General features: G+C 44.3%; 2 protein-coding genes across 4 annotated transcripts in view; one reads left to right on the top strand and one right to left on the bottom strand.

Annotated features, from left to right (window-relative positions):
• LOC109290369 (melanotransferrin-like) overlaps nucleotides 1–2,679 on the bottom strand; it is a 36,814-nt gene extending 34,135 nt beyond the window's left edge. Inside the window, exons 1-2 of the mRNA XM_019506836.1 lie at nucleotides 1,683–2,679; nucleotides 27–98 (exon numbers count right to left, since the gene is read on the bottom strand). Coding sequence (XP_019362381.1) covers nucleotides 27–98; nucleotides 1,683–1,884 — 274 coding nt within the window. The 5' untranslated portion in view covers nucleotides 1,885–2,679. The remainder of the gene's footprint in view (nucleotides 1–26; nucleotides 99–1,682) is intronic.
• Nucleotides 2,680–2,755: 76 nt separating this feature from the next.
• The window catches only part of PISD (phosphatidylserine decarboxylase), a 33,478-nt gene continuing 17,624 nt past the window's right edge, over nucleotides 2,756–18,609 (top strand). The window contains exons 1-3 of one of the 3 annotated variants that reach the window (XM_019506833.1): nucleotides 2,756–2,827; nucleotides 5,321–5,418; nucleotides 9,651–9,826. In XM_019506833.1, coding sequence (XP_019362378.1) covers nucleotides 2,778–2,827; nucleotides 5,321–5,418; nucleotides 9,651–9,826 — 324 coding nt within the window. In that variant the 5' untranslated portion in view covers nucleotides 2,756–2,777. Of the gene's footprint in view, nucleotides 2,828–5,320; nucleotides 5,419–9,650; nucleotides 9,827–16,778; nucleotides 16,910–18,609 lie in introns of those variants that run through there. The other 2 variants (XM_019506835.1, XM_019506834.1) reach the window with 2 other exon arrangements.

Genomic DNA, 18,609 nt, shown 5'->3' with positions numbered 1-18,609 from the left:
GATTGTAGCAAGAGGCAGGACAGCCAAGAGAGCCTTAGACAGCTCAGCGCACTTCCTTTGTTCTAGATCAGACAGCGTACACCATCGAAACTTCTTTCCTGCAGGACCAGAAGGTAAGAATGAGAACCAAACCTGAAACCCAGTAGGGAACAGGACTGTTTTGACCAGTTTTTCTTTGTTTAATTAGAAAAAAGAAGTGAGGAGTGTAGTAGAAGTAAACTCTATATTTGAATGGAACACCATTTCTCACCAATTTCTCCATTTCTGTTTTTTTTTTTTTCCTTTTAAATTATGAGAGGCCCTCCCTAAACCTCCAAATCTAAAACTTTCTTGATCAGAAGGGCAGCTCTAAAATATTTATTACAGTTTAGAAGCATTCTGAAATTCTCTTGCTTGCCACGAGGCACATATGGAAAGATGCTGGCATGTTCTAACCTCTGATTATTTCCTTATGTATGCAGTGTCAGGTAACACAATAAATCACACTATTTTTACAAACTCAGATACATAGGCACAGCTCACTGTCATTTTTTTTAATTCTTGTACAATTATTCTAAATTGATTGTGATAATGGTCTGTCTCTTGCAGCAGGGTTTTTAATGGGAATGATTCTTCTGGAAAGTATATAATCAGTCAGCCTCCAGCTCTATCTACCAACATAGTCTTCCTTATGTAGATGAGGCAATTCGCTCCAAAACTAGTTACAACTTTAGACCTCAATCCAGCAAATGTTTGGACTGATGCAGGCTTAACTTTTTATGTAGGTGAGGAATCCTGCTCAAGTCAAAGCAATACTTTCTATGCATAAAATTAGGTATATACTTTCAGGTTGGCATCTAAGATGGCCTGTAGATGCTAGCAATTTTTCACTCTTGTTTTAGGTTCTATAATTAGTCTGCCATGTTTTTAAGTACAGCTTTTTGTGTATGCTTCACATAAAAGACTTTCATCTGGGATATAGTCACACATGGTGAAAAAAGATGTTCTGTGTTTGAAGGTCAAGAAAAAAATTACATTATAAGCAAAACAGTGGGTAATCATGCAACTGAGAGGATCATATACATGTTAAGTACCATGTATATATAGTAAACACCAAAGTAGGCCAAAGAGAATAGGAAACTTGCATGTGCAACGTCAGCATTGTAGCCTCCAGACTTTTAAGTACCCAACTGCGTAACTTTAATGTTCTCTTAGTAGGAAAAGGGGAGTGGACTGCACAAGATCACTAACACTTTATTTTGGAATGTTAAAGACTAATTACTCACGCTGGCAATTTGATCAGATGTTGCTCTACTTGCTTTGATCATAGAGCAGTTGGATTCAAGACACACCCCCCCTTTGTAGTTCTGGTGTTGGGGCACAAGCTGAACAGGTTCACTTTTTTAGCAGAAGAGGACAAATAGCTCCCTCCAACTACTCAAAGGAATCAACAGTGAAGAGCCAAGGAACAGATGCATGAAGCAGCTTCAAAAGTCACTATGGAATTCAGCATCTGCCAGTGATCAAAGGGACAGAGCACCCTCAAACAAGGATCAAAGCAGTCAGAGCAGTCACAGACCTAACTACAACCATTTAGTGCCAAAACAAATAGAACCAGCACTATGACCACTAAAATTAGTGTACCCATAATCGCTCCAGAAGCTGAGGGTCTTCCTTCTCCCTTGCCCCTGCACCAGTCTTACCTGAAGAGAGCAAGGTGAAGGTAGCCAAGACTAGTGCAGTGCCTGTCTTCATGATTGCAGCAGCACTGCAAAGATCCCTCTCTCTCCTCTGAAGCCTTGTTTCGTAGCTGGGATTCCAAAGCAATGACTGAAGCTGCTGGAAGAAAACAAATGGATTTAGGCACCAGTACAAAAAAACAGGGGGAAAAAAAGACAGCAGCATAGATTGAAGGAGGATGGTATGAGCATGTGTGCAGTGGGGGGAGGGCAAAGGAGGGGCCAGGGGCCCTATTCTTAGGCACAGATGGAAAGCATTAGAGCTTTTTCTGTGCCACTGTGTGTAGGCCCCTGTTGGGGGCTAAATCATCTCTCCTGACTCTTTCACTTCAGGCAGCATGAAAGCATATTGCTTGTTGGTGCCTCAGTTCCCATAAGCAGGCTTCCAGCACAGGCAGCTCAGGCTTCCTGGGCCCATGCAGACAGCGAGGAGCTTGGTCATTCCCCTTTCCAGCTCAGAGAGACTCGCTCCCCCCGAGGGCCACACTACACATTCAAATTAAATCTGGAGAGAAACCAGCTGTAGAGCTGTGACATGTTTTTAAGTACAAGCTGCTTTGCTGGACAGTCATTTTTATAGTATGGCAGCTACTTTGCTTGGCCTGAATTGATTGCGGGATTCACTAGTGAGCTGCATCATCACATAGCTAACATGTCGCAGGGGCCTGTGGGGCTGGGCCCCTGGGTGGCAGCACCTGAGGGGCACGGGCTGCCGGTACCCCTGTCGAGCTGCCCTTGCCCGCAGAGGCTGGGGTGGCTGCAGAAGAGAAGCCGCCTGCAGAGAAGGACGGAGCCGGGGACAAGAGAAGGAAACACAACCGAGAGAGGCACGGGGGTATCGTGTCTAGCGAGAGGTGTCATCCTGCGGGCATGTCAGCCCCCGGGCAGGGCAGGCAAAGATGCACCTCACGGACCAGCTCCATCCATCAGACTAGTGCGCGGGGGACCCTAGCGCGGTTGACGCGACACCACAGCACGGTACGCGTTGTCTTGCAGCAACAGCAGCCCCCGCCCCACTTTGTCCCCGCCCCCCCGCACTGCCGGGGCGGAGGTGGCAAGATGGCGGCGCCCATGAGGCGGGTGTGCGGGGCCGCGCTGCGGTGGAGCAGGTACTGGGACGCGGGGCTGGGCTGAGCCCCCTGCCGGGCTCCGGGGGTCGCTCCGGTCGTCGCCCTCCCTCGTTGCCAGGCGCTAGTGCCGGCTGGGTCGAGGCAGGGCGCCTCGCTCCTTGCCGCCTCGTCCTTCCCGGGGTCAGCCTGGCGAGAGCGGCCCTGCGCCCTTGGCCCGCCCCGAGCAGCGGGTCCCCGGGGACCTGTCCCCTGCGGCGGGCTGTCGTCGTGCCCCAGCCCGCGCCGGCCGCGTGGCACTGCCGCCCCGGGGCCCTCGGAACCCCCTGCTCGCTCGGGCCCGCCGGGAACGCGGCGCCTCAGACCCGCGCGCCTGGTGGGCTCGGCCTGCCGGGGACCCTGCTCGGGAGGTGCTTCCCAAAGGGTGGCACTGAGGGCCGGGGCAGGTACCAGTTGGCAAGGTAGCACCTTGGAGACCTAATGCGCCAGCACCAGCCATGAGCATCCAAATGCAATGGGCTCGTGGTTCTGGGGTGAAAGGCAGAAGGATGCGGTGAGAGAGCTCGGGGTGTAGAGCTGTCCAGCAACGCGGGCGTCTCCTCAGGCCCCTTGGGGAGGACGTGTCTTGCAAGCACTTCCTGAGCTCCCTGACAGGTCGACCACCTCCACATGCAGGGAGCTGACAGCTCCCCGTTCCCAGCTGTGTGGTTTTATCCCCTGGGTAGAGAAAAGACATGCAGTGTGAGTGGGGATCAGCTGTCTCTGAAGTGTAAAGACATCCAAGCAGCCTCTTTTAAGTCCCTGGTAGATTTATAGGTTTGGAATGGCTATGTTTCTCTTGGTTTTCTCGCTCGGTTGTCTCCTTTTCAGATGCAAAAAGTATAAATTTTTAGATGTTAAAGTCATGTTGGAAGCTCCTCCCTGAGTTGCCTCATTACGAGGTTTGCTTCGTGTGTTTCCAGAGTGGTAAAGCCCTTTGGTGTCACAGTTCAAGAAAGTGCAGGGTGGTAAAGGAAGAGATACAGAATCACAGCTCTTGACAGTTGGAGAGATTGTAAATAAGGAAGGAGATGTCTCATGTGACCCACCCTGGTTTAGGGAGCTTTTGAGGTTGATTCTGCCTCATGTTAGGTGACTGAAAGAAGCTCCCATCTGATATCTGTTTCACAGCCTGTTTGAGAGGAATTATATGGGGGGAGAGGGAGACACAAACTACTACATTGCAGAATCTACCACCTGACTTGCAAGAAGCTGTGTGACTTGACCAGAGTGACTGAACTCTCCTTTCTCCATTGTAAGCTTTTCCTTCAGGTCTGAGTAGATGCATGTGGCAAAGTGAGTGGGTTTGTAGAAGCTGCTTTTGGACTTCGTGCTACATCTCCTTTCTGTTTGTAGAAAGCTCTGTCTCCAGCATGCCAGGTTCCTCTGGCAGGATACAAGTAACTCTCGCTGACATCAGAGGCAGTTGTTTTGTATCCTGCCAGGGGAGAAATGGGCTCCAGGGTAAGCAGGACACTGTCTCACCTCGCTACACTCACTTTATAGAAAGGTGCAACCTGTGAGATGTGAGTGTGTTGAATCCATATGTGTGAGTCTTAAGTTACTTTCTGTTGAATCTGCTAATGCCAATACATGTATAGTTTTACTGTGTTTACAATTATAGTCTGTGTTCACCAGTCCGGGATCACTATTTCCCACACTTGTCACTGCAGTTGTTTATATGTGAATACCTTGAACAATCATACCACAACTTGATTATGAAAAGTCTGGACCTAGGTAGTGCGTAAAACAGAAAATGCTGTCACAGGTAGAAAAGCCATCCAACTATAACAGGCTGTATTGTTCAGGCAGAACAGGAGTAGATTTCCCACAGAGTGGCCCATTCCTACTGGCTGTGCTTTCAAAGTGAGTTGTTTCTACAGTCACAAACTTGCTGAAAATAGAGGAGCACAAAATACAGAAATGATAAAAGCCGTTAAGAAATTGTATCAATAAGCATATACCACAAAGTAGGCCTGCACCCTTCTCAAACACTACTCTGAGCCCCTTCCCCTGCCAGTCTGCTGCTCAGCTTTCTGCTTGTTGCCCTATCTGCTACCATGTTGTCCCTTCCCTGATCTGCCATGTGCTACACATGAAAGCTGCCCCAGGTTGGCCACCCCTACACTAGAGATCTGAATAAATTCACACACACATCCAGTAGTTCCCTTCAGAGGAGAATCCCTGTTAGAGTTAGCCTAAATGGAATATGACTCAGTGTTTTGAAAAGGCGGGAAAAAACCAGATAGAATGATTATTAATACACCCAATCTTGTGGGAGATTTTGGTACTGAATCTCCCAGGGGCGGAGAAGAATGTAAAGATTATCTAGGAAAGGATAGGTTCAGTAGGACTTCCTTGATAACCTGAGGAAATTATTTACTGATGTGCCATTTTTGCAATCTGAAGTTGCTAAAACATGTTAGTTTAGTGATCTAAAATTACTGATGGAGTTTGTCCATGTTTAGACACCTATTTCTTGTGTTTCATTTACAGTATGCCAATAGATTGGAGTTTTCCCAGGCATGAGAATCTTCTCTTGAGAAACACTCCAGTCTTCTGGAAACAGCCTACTTTCAGAACCCTTTTCAATGGTAAGTGAGGATCTCTTCCCCACCTGTGTTTCGGTTTCAGGACTCCAGCTTATCTCCAAATTCAGTACTTCACAGCTGAACTAACAGGTGGTCATACATGGGTGAGAATTGTTGGGGAGTAGGACATTCGTATGACATAAAGGAACTGGAGAAAGTGTGTCTGGAAATCTTGCTAACATCGATTCATCCTTTGTATGTGCCTCAATTTTCCTTTGAATCAAATGCAGAGAACTACCTATCACTTAGGAGTAAGATTTCATAGACATTAGGGCTGGAAGGGACCTTGAAAGATCATTGAATCCAGCCCCCTGCCTGAGGGGAGGAAGTCAGCTGGTGTCATAGGATCCCAGCAAGATACCTGCACATGTGTAAGTGCCCAACTTGACTAGGGTGACTCAATTTCCCTTTCTTCATTGCAAGCTTTTCCTTTGAGCCTGACTAGATGCTTAAACTTGTTTATTGCATATATTCAGAGCTGGCTTGATACCATCATATTGCTGCCATTAGTATAGCTCACACAGTGCTCTATTACCAGAAAGTTTAACTTAATTAAAAAAAACACTCCCTTGCACACTCCACTACAAATGGCTCATCTGGTAGACCTGGGTGCAGTGGCTGATGCCTTAACTTCTTTCTCAGATCTCTGCAGTCTCTTGGTGCAACTAGCCTATGAACCACCGCACCAGATAGCCATTTACTGTCAGTCTCATCTCTAGGGATTATACTTGTCTCAGGCTCTAGGACCAAGTCCCATACATCTATTGGCTTTACAGTTTGAAAACTCTTTCCCTTTATTTAGATACTGAGAAAAAGAACAAGGGAAGGATATCCGTTGTTTCACTCATGATGTGCAACTGAGTAGGCCCCTTGTCTGCCGCTGGCTGGAAGTGTTAGCTGAGGTTACGTAACTACAGTTTACATGGACCCCCCACAACATCAGCCACCACCAAGACAACATGTCAGCCAAAGTTACAGAGACAGCTGTGTGTCATTTGAGGGAGATACTACCTCTCTTTAACTCACCACGGATACTTTGATTTCTACCGTACATCAGAGTGACTGACTCAACCCTGGAGAAAAGTGTCTGGCAGGTCCAGTAGGGATGAGCTAGGACATGGAAGTGAATGGTGCTTGAGTATTTGCTGCAACCTATGTTTCAGAAGTCACACCTTCCCTCCCCTCCTCTCCCCCACTGGACCTTTTTGGGTGCATGTATTGATATTCATGCTATGGAATGATCTCAGTCTATGCATACACTGCAGTAAGTGAGTCTACTGATACATTATTACAGGCAACTCCAGATCCTTTGCACCCATCTCTGGCATAGGGTCTTGTCTTATCGAGTCTTATCCACACCTAAGTATGTTGGTGAAGCAAGTTTTCCGCATGGGCATTTTTGTAAAACAGTTCAATTTTGAGGTAGACTATAATTGTGACATTATTCACCTGACGCTAGACCAGCAATATTCCTCCAGCCCACCAAAGGGGAAAAAATGAGAATATCCCCTAAGGTGATTAGCCAGATGATATCATTCCATAGCTAGAGACTATGCTACCAAGACGTGGTTGAGGAAAGAGATCCCACAGAGAAGAGGTCATCTAATGGTTGCATCCTTAGCTTATGGAAATACCCAAATCCTAGCTCGCCCCCAGCTCGACCTGCCAGATGGATTTCCCCAAGGTTGAGTCAGTTTCTGAAAAGATGTGGGAATCAAACTGTCCAGGCTACCTATACCAGACTGCCAAACTGATTCCTGATGCAATATGACTGGCTTTAATGGGCTGGATAGATCAGACCTTTTACTGTATAGTCCTTCTACCAGCCTGTCCAACCCTGGACTCTTAAATGGAGGCTGGGTTCACCTAAGCTCCCCTTCTGCCCTTGAGGGACTGCCTTTAAATCCAGCTAAAATTCTGTGTAGTTGAATGGAGTTCTGTAACCACAAAGCCACAGAAATCTTATGTTTCAGATGTTCTCACCTTTATTTGTAAGTGGATTGGCTGAAACACAAGGGAATTGATTTGCTAATTCAACATCAAGTTAGTGGCTGAAGTGTTCTTATTATGCAGGAACTTACGGGCTTCCAAGCCAGTGTCCTAGATCACACTGTCTTTTAAATGACAAACACTGGTGTTAAGTGAATTATAAGTAATTTTTCAAGGACTGTTATTAAGAATGTCTGAATTCCAAGACTCAGAACTGCCATCCTTTCAATGTTTACCTTAGAACCAGAAAAAATTCTGTGGTCACCCTTTTATAGGAAGATTGGCAAGAGGCAAGGTTATTAATGAATAAGATGACCTTTTGTATATCAGTTTAATCATTGGTTATACCTGCAACAGTTTTTTGAAGTTAAATTACTCTTGTGAATCTTTGTGGCCCAAGAACCAAGGCTAACAAGTCTGTCCTGTAGCTGTAGCTACAAATGTTGACAGTGATGTGAAGAAATTTGTGTGGGTGGAGTTAGAGAAGTCTGTGTAACAGCTTAATCTTGGATAATGACTTGGATACTAAAATGGTATGAATTATCACCATGAAACATGAAGGATAATGTTGAGTTTTAAGCTGTGAAGTGATATATTTAATACAAGGATATCAGACTTTATATATGATGAATAAAGTGGAGAAAGCAACAATTTACAGTTTGTCCTGTGAGTCATGTTACAACAGAAACAAGCTGCTTTTCCTGGATAAAAAAAAAAATGTCTTCTCACTCCTGCTCAGTCTCACTGCTCAGAATCCCCTGTTATCATCTGGCTATAATGAAAGCTATGGGTGTTGGGACCCACACGCTGAGGGGCTATTTTGGAGTTTTTGATTTCTGAGATCAATAGTGCTGATTTCTTCAAGGCAGGCTCTGTTAATCCCCCATCCTATTACCCAAACATATATCAGATGTTGAGCACAGCTGGTAAGGAAGAATAGAGACAGACCATTTAAGGATGGCAAAGCAAGTATAGAAAAGCAGGTAGATGGAATTCTCCTGCCCCCACTCCCCAACCCCTCCCCACCCAAAAATAGGGTGCCCAAACACAGAAGCTGGAAGAAATAGTCATTTGAGAAGCAGAAGTAGGTAAATTAGAGAGGGAGTTCAGAAATGAACAGAAAAGAGAAGACAGACACTGGATATCAATCAAGTAAAAAAGCCAAGCGGCATGTGTGTGGGTGGGGCCAGAGTTTTGGAGGTAATGCAGATTTCAAGGGAGAGCAAAATAACTGGAGGGAGGAATATGGGCAGGATGCTAGAAAAAGTATTTAATGAGATCTAAAATAAAAGCATAGTTGAAAAACAAACCCAATGTGCCAACAACTGTAGCTGATCAAACTTTCAGCTGGTTAAAACTGGGCTAACAAAACAGTGTTTGAGACCAGACCCTTTCTGAGGAGAGGGGTATAGCTCAGTTGTATACCATCACTTAATGCCCTGTGAAAGCACGTTAGGAATAACTGTGTTCAAATACAGTTGTAGGTTGAGTATTTCTCCTTGTAGTGCAGACAAATCCTTCACCCTGACATTTCTGTCAAGAGTTCAGGTGCAATTTTCAGCTAACCCTGTTGCTTTTTTTAAACTAGATCAGATGGCATTTACCACTCCAATGTGCCCTTAAAATTCAGGGGGAAGTTCTGACTTATTAGTGGTGTTGGCAGTCAGGATCTTACCTGGATCAGCTGTTGGCTAACTTTCATATTTTGTGATTCTACTGTTTAAAGTAAAATTCTGGACTTGTTCAGGAAAAATTATCAGCACCTTTCCTATGCATCAGTAGTGCATCATTTTCTTCATAGATTTCATAGACGTTAGGGCTGAAAGGGACCTTGCAAATCATGGGGTTCAGCCCCCTGCCCAAAGGGCAGGAAAGTAAGCTGGGGTCAGATGACCTCAGCAAGGGCATCGAATAAACAATCTAGGTGTAAACAAGATCCTTATAACTTCAAGAGATTCTGCTTCTAATATGGGTTTGTGTGATGCCTCATAACCTCAAGCCATCCTTTTGGGTAGTGCCTGTTGGTGGTACAAACTAGCCACATGTTCACCTGATGCACGTACATCAGAGGTTTGTATGCTTTCTGTGTGATGATGGTGGTGTGGCTTTTAGGCATACTTAGTGACTTGACACCTCAGAACATTCTTTGTGTCTAATCTGACTTCCCCAGTGCCCTCAAACCTTTTAGCATTGTCTTTACTCTGTATCTGTTCTACTTCCTAAAGGTCTTTCTCTCTTTGTTCTAGACAAGAGAAAACTTCATACTGCTGCAGCTGGGCATATTTTCCGTTTGCGCCCCTTCCATTTCCTGGTGGCTACAGGTGGGGGATATGCCGGATACAGAAAATATGAGAATTATAAGGTGGAGCAGCTGGAGAAAATGGGTTTAGAGGTGCCAGCCAAACTCGCAAGAGAATGGGAGGTAGGATACTTTCAGCGAGTTTGTACTGCACACTATGTTTTGCTCCTTTCTGCTTTCCATTCAACAAAGGGAAAAATCTGTTGCTCTACTGTCAGTGGCTTTTCTGGCAGATAGATGGCATAAAGCTGCTTTTCTTATCTTCTACTTCTGCTTTTGCAGCCAATGTAATGGCATGTTAGGAACTGCAGATGTCTCTTGCCTCTTAATACAGCTCCAACTGTCCTAGTGCTTCCTGTAACAGAAGCAGCTTGGACAGTTTGTCAGTTTGTCTACTTCAGCTTGTATCTTACAGCTACAACAAAGAGCAGACTGGCAGGCAAAGTATAATGCACCGGTTGGCAGAGATTTTGGAGAAACTTCAGTCCTTGTGCTTAGTAAAAGAAATCTGTTCATATCTCAGCCTTCCAGTAATCTTTCATTCCAACTGAATTGGTAGCTTCTCTTAAAATTTTTAATTTACTTAAAAATATGCTGACAATCCTATATTGGCATGAAGTCTAGATACTCAAAACAGACTTTAGACTATTTATAATTAAAGCAGGTGGTCTGTAAGTGATAGTAACACCATTCTGCATAACAGATATGAGCACTTAAAAAGAGTTAGCACTGAGTGTATTACTCTAGTGCAAGGGCTGGCAACCCACAGAGCTGGGGGGCTTCAGTGGTGGTGTTTGGCAGCAGGCTGCGTCTGAGCACTGGGGAAAAGCAGAAGCAGCAGCTAGATCCTAGTGCTGGCTTACCTCAGACCCAAGCTGGGTAATTTTGGCCCACTGCCAGAAAACATTGCTGACTGCTGCTCTAGGCCAGTAACAGCTCTGGCTAGAGCATGCGTAGAAGCTTGCTTCAGCCCCTAGGTGGAGGAGGTGGAGTCAGGAGTTGCTAGTTCTAAATCTCCCTTTTGCTGTTGACTCATAATATGACTTTGACTACGTCACTTAATTTTTCTCTGCCTTTATTTTTCCCCCTGTAAAATGTGCCTAATTATCATTTTCCTCACAGGGGAGTTCAGACTGAGTGAATATATGTGGGAAGGTTTGAGATTCTAGGATCGTCAGTCCCACGCAGACATGTTTGCAGTGCAGAATTCGCATAGATGCAATTCTTACCCAAGTGCGTGTGAACTGTTTCCTGCAGGGCAATGCCTGAATCCCTAATGAGTCTAGATTATCTATAGCCTCAAGTAAAGCTCATTCCTTTCTTCCAGATGCCAGCAATTCTAGGTCTTCAGTGTTGTCACTCTGTGAAGAAGAATGCAAACTAGCTTCATGGTCATGCCATAGTAATCAAAATGACTTAATTGGAGCCATACATTGAGAGAAATTACACAACCCTTTATAGCTGTCATATCTTCTACAGTTCCATGATAGACAGTTTAAAATACTGTATTTTCCTGTTTGTAAAATGCATTTTCCCTGCCAAAAAAGAGGTCTAAAAGTGAAGGGTTTTTATATGTGAAAGTTGTGGGATGAAAAATTATTGAATTTGAATATGGTAGATTGAAGGCAACACCATAATGTTGTCCTGGTGGTCAATCCCCAGGGGTCCTATAAAGTCTGGGGATGCCAGTGAGAATTGGCAGGTCCAGGTGAGAACCCAGCAAGCAGAGGCATACATGACAGTAGCCATTTTTACATGTAGCCCTGATGGGGCCAGGAGCCTACTGTGTTGCCTTGAGGGGCTGCTGGGGAAAAATTTGGGGAAGAAGGTTGTAGTTGCCCACTTTCCATTCTGCCATCTGTCCCCGTGTGTGTCCTGGGCCAGCCTCCAGGGCCTTGCCATCCCTAGTGGTCCAGCTGTGAGAAACCCTACTTCTCCCTGCCTTGTGGTCTGAGGAGTGTCAACTCTGTGAGGAGGACTTTCTCACTAACTCTGTCCTCATGCTCTTCACCACCCTGCTGCCCTCTCAGTCCTCTCCATCAGTTGCCTTGAAGGCATATGTGAGAGATCCCCCTCATCCCACAATCACACCAGATGTGGAATTTTTCATCAATGTTGTCCTTTTTTGGGAGGGTGCATCTTTTACACTGAAAAAGACAGTAATTATTTTGGTTTGTTTTGCTACTAAACACACAGTGAGGTGACTGCATGTTACTTTTCCCCCAGCCCCTTTCTGTGAGTGAATGAGTATGACATTTCTGAAAGTCGGGGGCTTACAGGGTAGGCCAGTGCAGAGAATGTTCCTTTACCCTTCCTGAGCACTGTCAGTCTGGGGGGAGCTTTGGCCATATGTTTACTAGGGTCTAGACTGGAATCTCTAAATTCATTTTCACTTGCGACCTAAATCGGATTTGATGGCAGAGTCCAGATGTGAACAGCTTGAGTTGTAACAGTTTCTGAGGAATTTATCTGTTCGCTCTGCCTTCCTTTCCCAACCTAATGCAGTTCATTTTGAACAGGATCAGGAAAGACTTTATGGCTTGATGCAAAGGGGACATGTACAGTTCTGCTGAGTATTCACTGTTTAAAAAGACACTGTCAAGGCATTTTCCACCGTCATAATGATAAGAAAGCAACTTCTTTTTACTGTTGAGAAACACAATGGAAATGTGAAACAGGGCTGTTTCCTTTGGTTTTCTTCACACATTAGTTTTCTTCTTTTGGACTAATGCACAGGCTTGTTTTCACTGGTTTGCTGCTCGGTTCTGAGCTGCTAGTACAGGTTTAGCCTTAGTGGAACCAAGCACTTAAGGATTTGTTTGTTCAGTGGGGAATTGCATGAAGAATTTCAGACAGATAAGCCTCCAAGTGGGACAGGCAAATACCAATGTGCCATGCTGGCAGGTTCCTCTGCCCCCCTTCTTGTATATACTATATTGGTTTAGGCTCCACTGAATGTGTCTTTTGGAAGAAACCCTGCCAGTTAGGAGGGAAAAAATATGGGGGGTGGGAGAGGAAGGGAAACTATTTTCAAGCTTCCCCAGGGGTGTTTCAAAGGTGCATTCAACCAAAAATATACCTGTACTGTTTCTTTCCCTGGAAACGCCTGTTTTTGCTGACTTGTCTGCATTATTTGTTCTATGCATTTTTGAAATCATGGGAAGCAAATTTGGGATAGCAGAGAAGGGGAATATCTCCATGTTTATGATTGTGGACTGGCAGAAAGAGAGTGCAGTTATGTGGGGTAGATGGGTCTGAAAGGCTGTAACGTGGCTGCGTGGAAAGCAGCAGCAGCTGCACACGCTTTTGAATAATATTAGCCTGAACCTGTGACTGTGACTTCCTGATTCCACATTTCCTGAATTCTATGTGTACAAATGAGATAACCTAGGTCAGAGTGTGCTTGACCTGCTAATTCCACATGGAAGGTAGATTCTTCTGCTTCTGCAGAAAAGGCAGTGGCAGAAGTAATATACAAGCAACGAGTCCTCTCCCCACTGCAGATTACCTTATTGTGGTGTCTGGAGCATCTGAGGTGACTTTTATACACCATTCTGACAGAGAAGCAGCAGTTCTGGACCACCTGCCAATGAGCTAAAGAATAAAGGCTAATATTTCTGCATGCATATGGCCTCCATCACTATAATGTCCAAGTCCTTCCCATTGTGTAAAAGTAGGTGCTGGCCATATTATGCTGTAAAAGCTAATGAAAGCAGTTCCAAACAGGGGTGCTGTCAAGAGTAAAAATCCTTTTTATCATGACTATGTTTAGTTGTCTTCCTTTAAAGTAAAAACATAATATTGGCACAAAAACAAGATGATCTTTATCTTAAATACAATAGCCCACAATTAAAACAACAGCCAGGACTGACAGTTATTTAAACCTTTCCAAAATCCCCCAGTTTAGTATAGAATAATTACTTTAACATTATTTGCACTGTTTTTCAGTATGTCATTTCTATATGTACTAAGGAGTACACTTGGTGTCTTAGTATTGTTTTGCTCTGGATAGTATGAATCAATTGACCTGGGTCAGAAATACAGTCCTGAAAATATCACCATTTGCTAAAATGTGAACTTTGATTTCTATATGTGGTTGTTGTATTTCCACTGAAATGAAGTGTTCTGTGTAATAAGCAGAAAGATACTTATTTTTTGTGGTAGTCTTTAAGAGTGTACCTCCTCTGAGAGCTTATTTTTAATTCTATTTAGCAAAGTTTCTATTAATCATTCACAATTAGAAATAATCTAAAAAAGCAACCAGCAATTGCATATCAGCAATTAGTTCTTTGTGAATTCTTTTAAGTTGTATCAGTATATCCAGGTACTGAATTGATTTTTCTGAAGCAACACATACATGTGTAATCAGAATCCGTAGAAGTTTCCTCCATTTAATATGCCTCCCTTAGGTACGTCTTCAAAGCTGCCATGAAAGATGCATGATTAAGTTTTCCTACAATATACTAAACAAGGGCTTGAATGTTTAATATAATTTTCAAAGGGTTTGATTAATTTCTTCTAATGATTCCCTCACCAAAGCACTAAATCAGTCCTGTGGGGAAGAGATGTACTCTACAGGTAAAGTTTTAAAGTTCAAGTTATACAGATCTCAGTTGCATGTCATGATTGATGCTGCACACGTAGTTAGTCATTTTTACTTTCTGCCTCTCATACCCTGAATAATGCTGGTTGGTGAGGATGTCCCTGCAGGAATGTGTTTATATTATTTTGACTATTTTGAAAAATCCAAAAAATATTCCTATTTGTATTTGTTTGCAAACACTTTATAAGAAAGACTCTCTATTGGTTTGTGTCTGCCTTCCCTTATGTTCTCATGAATTTCCCCTATTTATCAAAAGGACCAGGAACCACTGGCTGTTCAGCATGGACTTTTTTTCCTTTAATTTTCCTAGAGACATTATGTGGCTAATAGCTTGATCTGATTAACACATTAGTGTATGTCTTGTTGTGAGTACTGGTGGGATTAGCTTCCATTTAATCAGATGAGGCAAAGCAGACAGCTGTGAACTGAACAGGTAAGATATTTATCATATGGGTGGAAGGAGGGATTTGAGGCAATAAGCACCAGTCTATCAGGGAATGTTTCTTGATGAGTGTTTCTGCACAGCATCCATGGTGCATCCTAACTGGAGACAGTTGCATTCTCTGCTGGATACTGTGGCAGTGTTGATATACTGATAGCATAATTTACACAGAGAAAACCTTGGCCAAAGAGTGAGTTTGGATAAACAGCGTGACACAGTGACCAGAGTTTAACTAGAGAGGGAGGAATTCTTTGCTGCCATCCTGCCTGTGTATCTTGGGTTTGTTGTTACTTCAGATGTGATATGCAATGTTGCATTTGTGTGTAACAGTAAGAGTGAACCTTTCAGTGGTGGTGCTGGTCTGTAGTGACGCCTAGAACTGTGTATGGACAATAGCTTGATGTTCTAGCTCACCATATGCAGGCACCTTAGCTGCTTGGCTTCGGAAGTGCAGGGTACCCAGAGTTTCTTCAGGTCAATGAGCAATGATGGTTAGAAGCAGAAAGATCATTCTGGAATGCTGTGTTGGGGCTGTCCAATTTAGGAGCTTGGGACTGCACCAGCAGGGGCTATGGACCCTCTTCACATGCCCACCTGCAAGCTCCCCCATTCCCCAAGGTTTCTCCCCCATCAGACTGCTGCATCATGAGTGGGCACCCCTTCTTTCTTGGCTGCTGGCCACACCAGAGGCTCCCCAGCAGTGGGGCAGGAAGTGAAAGCCAGAAAATGGAGGGGGGAGTCTGGGGACCCTGAGTGCAGCAGCTGGAGTAATAAGGGAAATAGCAGCCGGAAGGAGTCTGGGGGCTGTAGATTAACCCCTCACAGCCCCCAGGCCACCAGTTGGGACAGCCCTGCTCTGTGCCAGCAAGTGACACAGAGCTTCCCAGCACCAGTCTGGTAAAGGAACACATCATCTAGTGGGCACAGAGCTTTTGGTAGTAGCGTATTGCATAGTGGGCAATCCTGACTCTTAAGGCAGCCTGGGAAAGGGTCAACAGAAAATCCTCCACTGGAGATTTAGTACTCAGTCTGCTCTAATTCTCAGTCTCGTTGGCCTGTTTGTGTCTTGGACTTACTCCTTTCTTGTGATGCCAGAATCCTGTGTGGGGAGCTGTTGTTATACAGAAGCAATCCCTGGCATCTAGCAGAGCAGTAGATGTGTACTGTGGGGCAGATCAGGAGATTTCAACAGCAAAAGCAGAAGGAGGAAAAGTGTTTTTTCAGCAAATTTGTCCCCGTATTTCAGCCAATCCAAGAATATTTTAAGTTTCAGTGTAAAGTTCAAACAATTCAGAGAGAGAGTTTGTATGTAATTAAGTCCCTTCCATGGCATAAGAGTCTTTCTATTTAAATGTGTGTCACTGAGATTGTGGAGCAAAGTATCTGAATGTTCTGAAGGGTTCATACTAATACTGTATGTACTCAGCAGCTGGGAACGTTTACATCCAGGTTTCTGTTACTTGTCAGTAATCCACAGCAGAAAATTTGACCTAGATCATCCTGTGTGCATGTTCTTCCATCCTCGAGGTATGAAATGTAAGCTCTGGTCTGCAAGATTGTTCTGTAATGACTCCTGGTGGTGCCTTGTTCAGTGTAGATTTTAAATGTCTCTCTTTGGGAAACTGTTCCTGATTTGGGAAACTGTTCTCACTGTTAGAAACTGCTTCAGGTGTTCAGCCTAAAATGTATGTTCTCGCATGTTCTAATCTAACGGATGATTTGTGAGAGAGGCCTGGCTACTTTAGTATGAGTCTGCTGTTTTGTAAGTGCTGGGAAGTGCTTCCAAGTAATTTAGGGGAAGTGAGAAATGATGTTGCCATGGAGTCTTCCCTCTCACTTCTCTCTCTTCTTTCAGTTTTTCCTGTCTTGTCTCCACCTCTTAAAGAGGCACAGGAGAGTTGGGGCTTTGTGAAAAGGCAGCTGCTTTTGATGATTACTGGGGCTTCCTTAAGAGTTCTCACTTGGGAGCCTGAATGGCTGAAATATGAGCTGAACAGGAGGTCCCAGTGCTCTGTGCTTCTATCTTAACGCAATGAGCCGGTCAGCATTGGCAATCAGACGGTGCCAACTGCCTGAGATCTCAGAGGCTGCTCTCTTGGGACTCATCCTCCCAGGCTTCTAGAAGATTATTTTGGCCATCAGCAAACAGCAGCAGCTACAGGTGAAACCTTCCCTGAGTGGGAAACAAATTGTTACTGTAGTTTAGCCAAGTGTAGTTTTTTGTGCTGAGGTGTGGCTACCCTCTGTAACTTCACCCAGGTTTTAAACTGTTAGAAACATGATAGTATGAGAGGGGATTGTGTTATGGACTGTTTGAGAGGGGAGGAGGATTTCAAGGTGGAAACGAGTTTAGAGAACTAGCTTCTGTGTTATCTGTGGGTGGTTTTCAAAAAATGAGCCTGCAATGGAGTTAAGACTTTGAATCTGTACAGGGCCGGATGCACATGTAGCAGACAAAGAGCAAAGACTGCTGTTAGTCATCCTCCTGATTTGCATGCCTCTCCATATGTGAAGACTTAGCTTTCTTTGTGAATCCCTCCAGAGTGCTGGGTTAGTAGGATTCAGTGTTGTCCTACTGTGCTGGCTCTTGGTATTTTTTCAAGGACCTAGCACTATGCCAGTGAATTGTGATTGGAGTTGGGACTTCTTTTGGGTGGGGTTTGGCATCTATTTGGGTGTCCTGGCAGATGGGCATTGGCAGCCTAGTGTGTGGCTGAGATCTGGTGATGGTCCCATAGGATCATGTTCACCGCAGAAGTTGTCCAGCTGAAGAAACCTTGCTTAAGTCTTTTCTTTTACTCTTCCAACAGAGCAACCTCACAGCCTGCAGTCTTACTTAAATGTAACGGGTACATCAAAAGTGACTGGTAGAAAACAGAGCTATGAAGAATGTTGGGGGTCACAAATGACTGGTTTAGGGTGGTGTCCTAGGGTTATAGGGTGGGGTGGACACTTCAGTACATATGACTTCTGTCAGGCACAGATTAATTTTTTCTCCCTTTTTGTGCGCCAGCCTGTATGAATTTTTCTGGAACATTTTATGGGGGGTTGGAAATCCATTGTTTTGTTTACCTGTCTTGGAAACTCCTAAAAACGGTGGGGGGAGCCAAGTGACTGTCACATTTTAGCAGATAAAAGCAGGAAAACTGAAGGAACCAAAACAGGCTTCCCTGGGAGTTAGCCTCTGCAGCTGCCAGAACTGGTGTCCAGTCTCAGGTAAGAATGTGGAGACTTTGGGATGCAGCGAGACCAATGTGGGCTCCAAGGAGCACCACTTACTAGTCACTGTTCTCTTGGCATTTCAGGACAGATGAGAAAGTTGAAAAGTCAGAGCATTAGAAATCTCCGCAAAATGTAAAGGTTGAGTTGTACCAGCATTAACAGAGTATGTAGTTTCTGTGTTAGCAGTCACAAAAACTGTAGTCAGGCTCAGGAGTTGCACATGAGCTTGTGCTACTTTTTTGTTGAGTTTCCAACTCTGGACTCTTAAGTACTTAAGAATTATCCTTTCCAGAAGAAAAGTAAAAATCAACCACCCGTTCCCCAATGTGCTTTTATTTTAGATGCCTCTTACTCCAGGAGAGACCTGGCTTTGTAGATTTCTAGGGTGAAAGATACTTGTTCAGTGTTTGAAATGGAAGATGGATTATAAAAGTGGAGAGTTTAAAATACTACAAATGTTAAGAGTGCTACAAATTGTCCTGTGGCTTCACAGGAGTAGAGAGATCAATAATTAGTTAAGAAAAACTGTAGTTTTTAGAGATGATAAACAAATATTTCTTGGCCTTTCCAAAATGCTGATTTCTTTCACTGCATCTAAATGGTGACTTTAGTTTCCATATAACCCCCCCCCCCCACCAA

Source organism: Gavialis gangeticus, unplaced genomic scaffold (genome assembly GCF_001723915.1).
Source record: "Gavialis gangeticus isolate Ggan-Ray unplaced genomic scaffold, GavGan_comp1, whole genome shotgun sequence".
Lineage (NCBI taxonomy): Eukaryota > Metazoa > Chordata > Crocodylia > Gavialidae > Gavialis > Gavialis gangeticus.
Note: the sequence above shows the minus strand (reverse complement) of the source record. Positions and strands in the feature narration are given on the sequence as shown.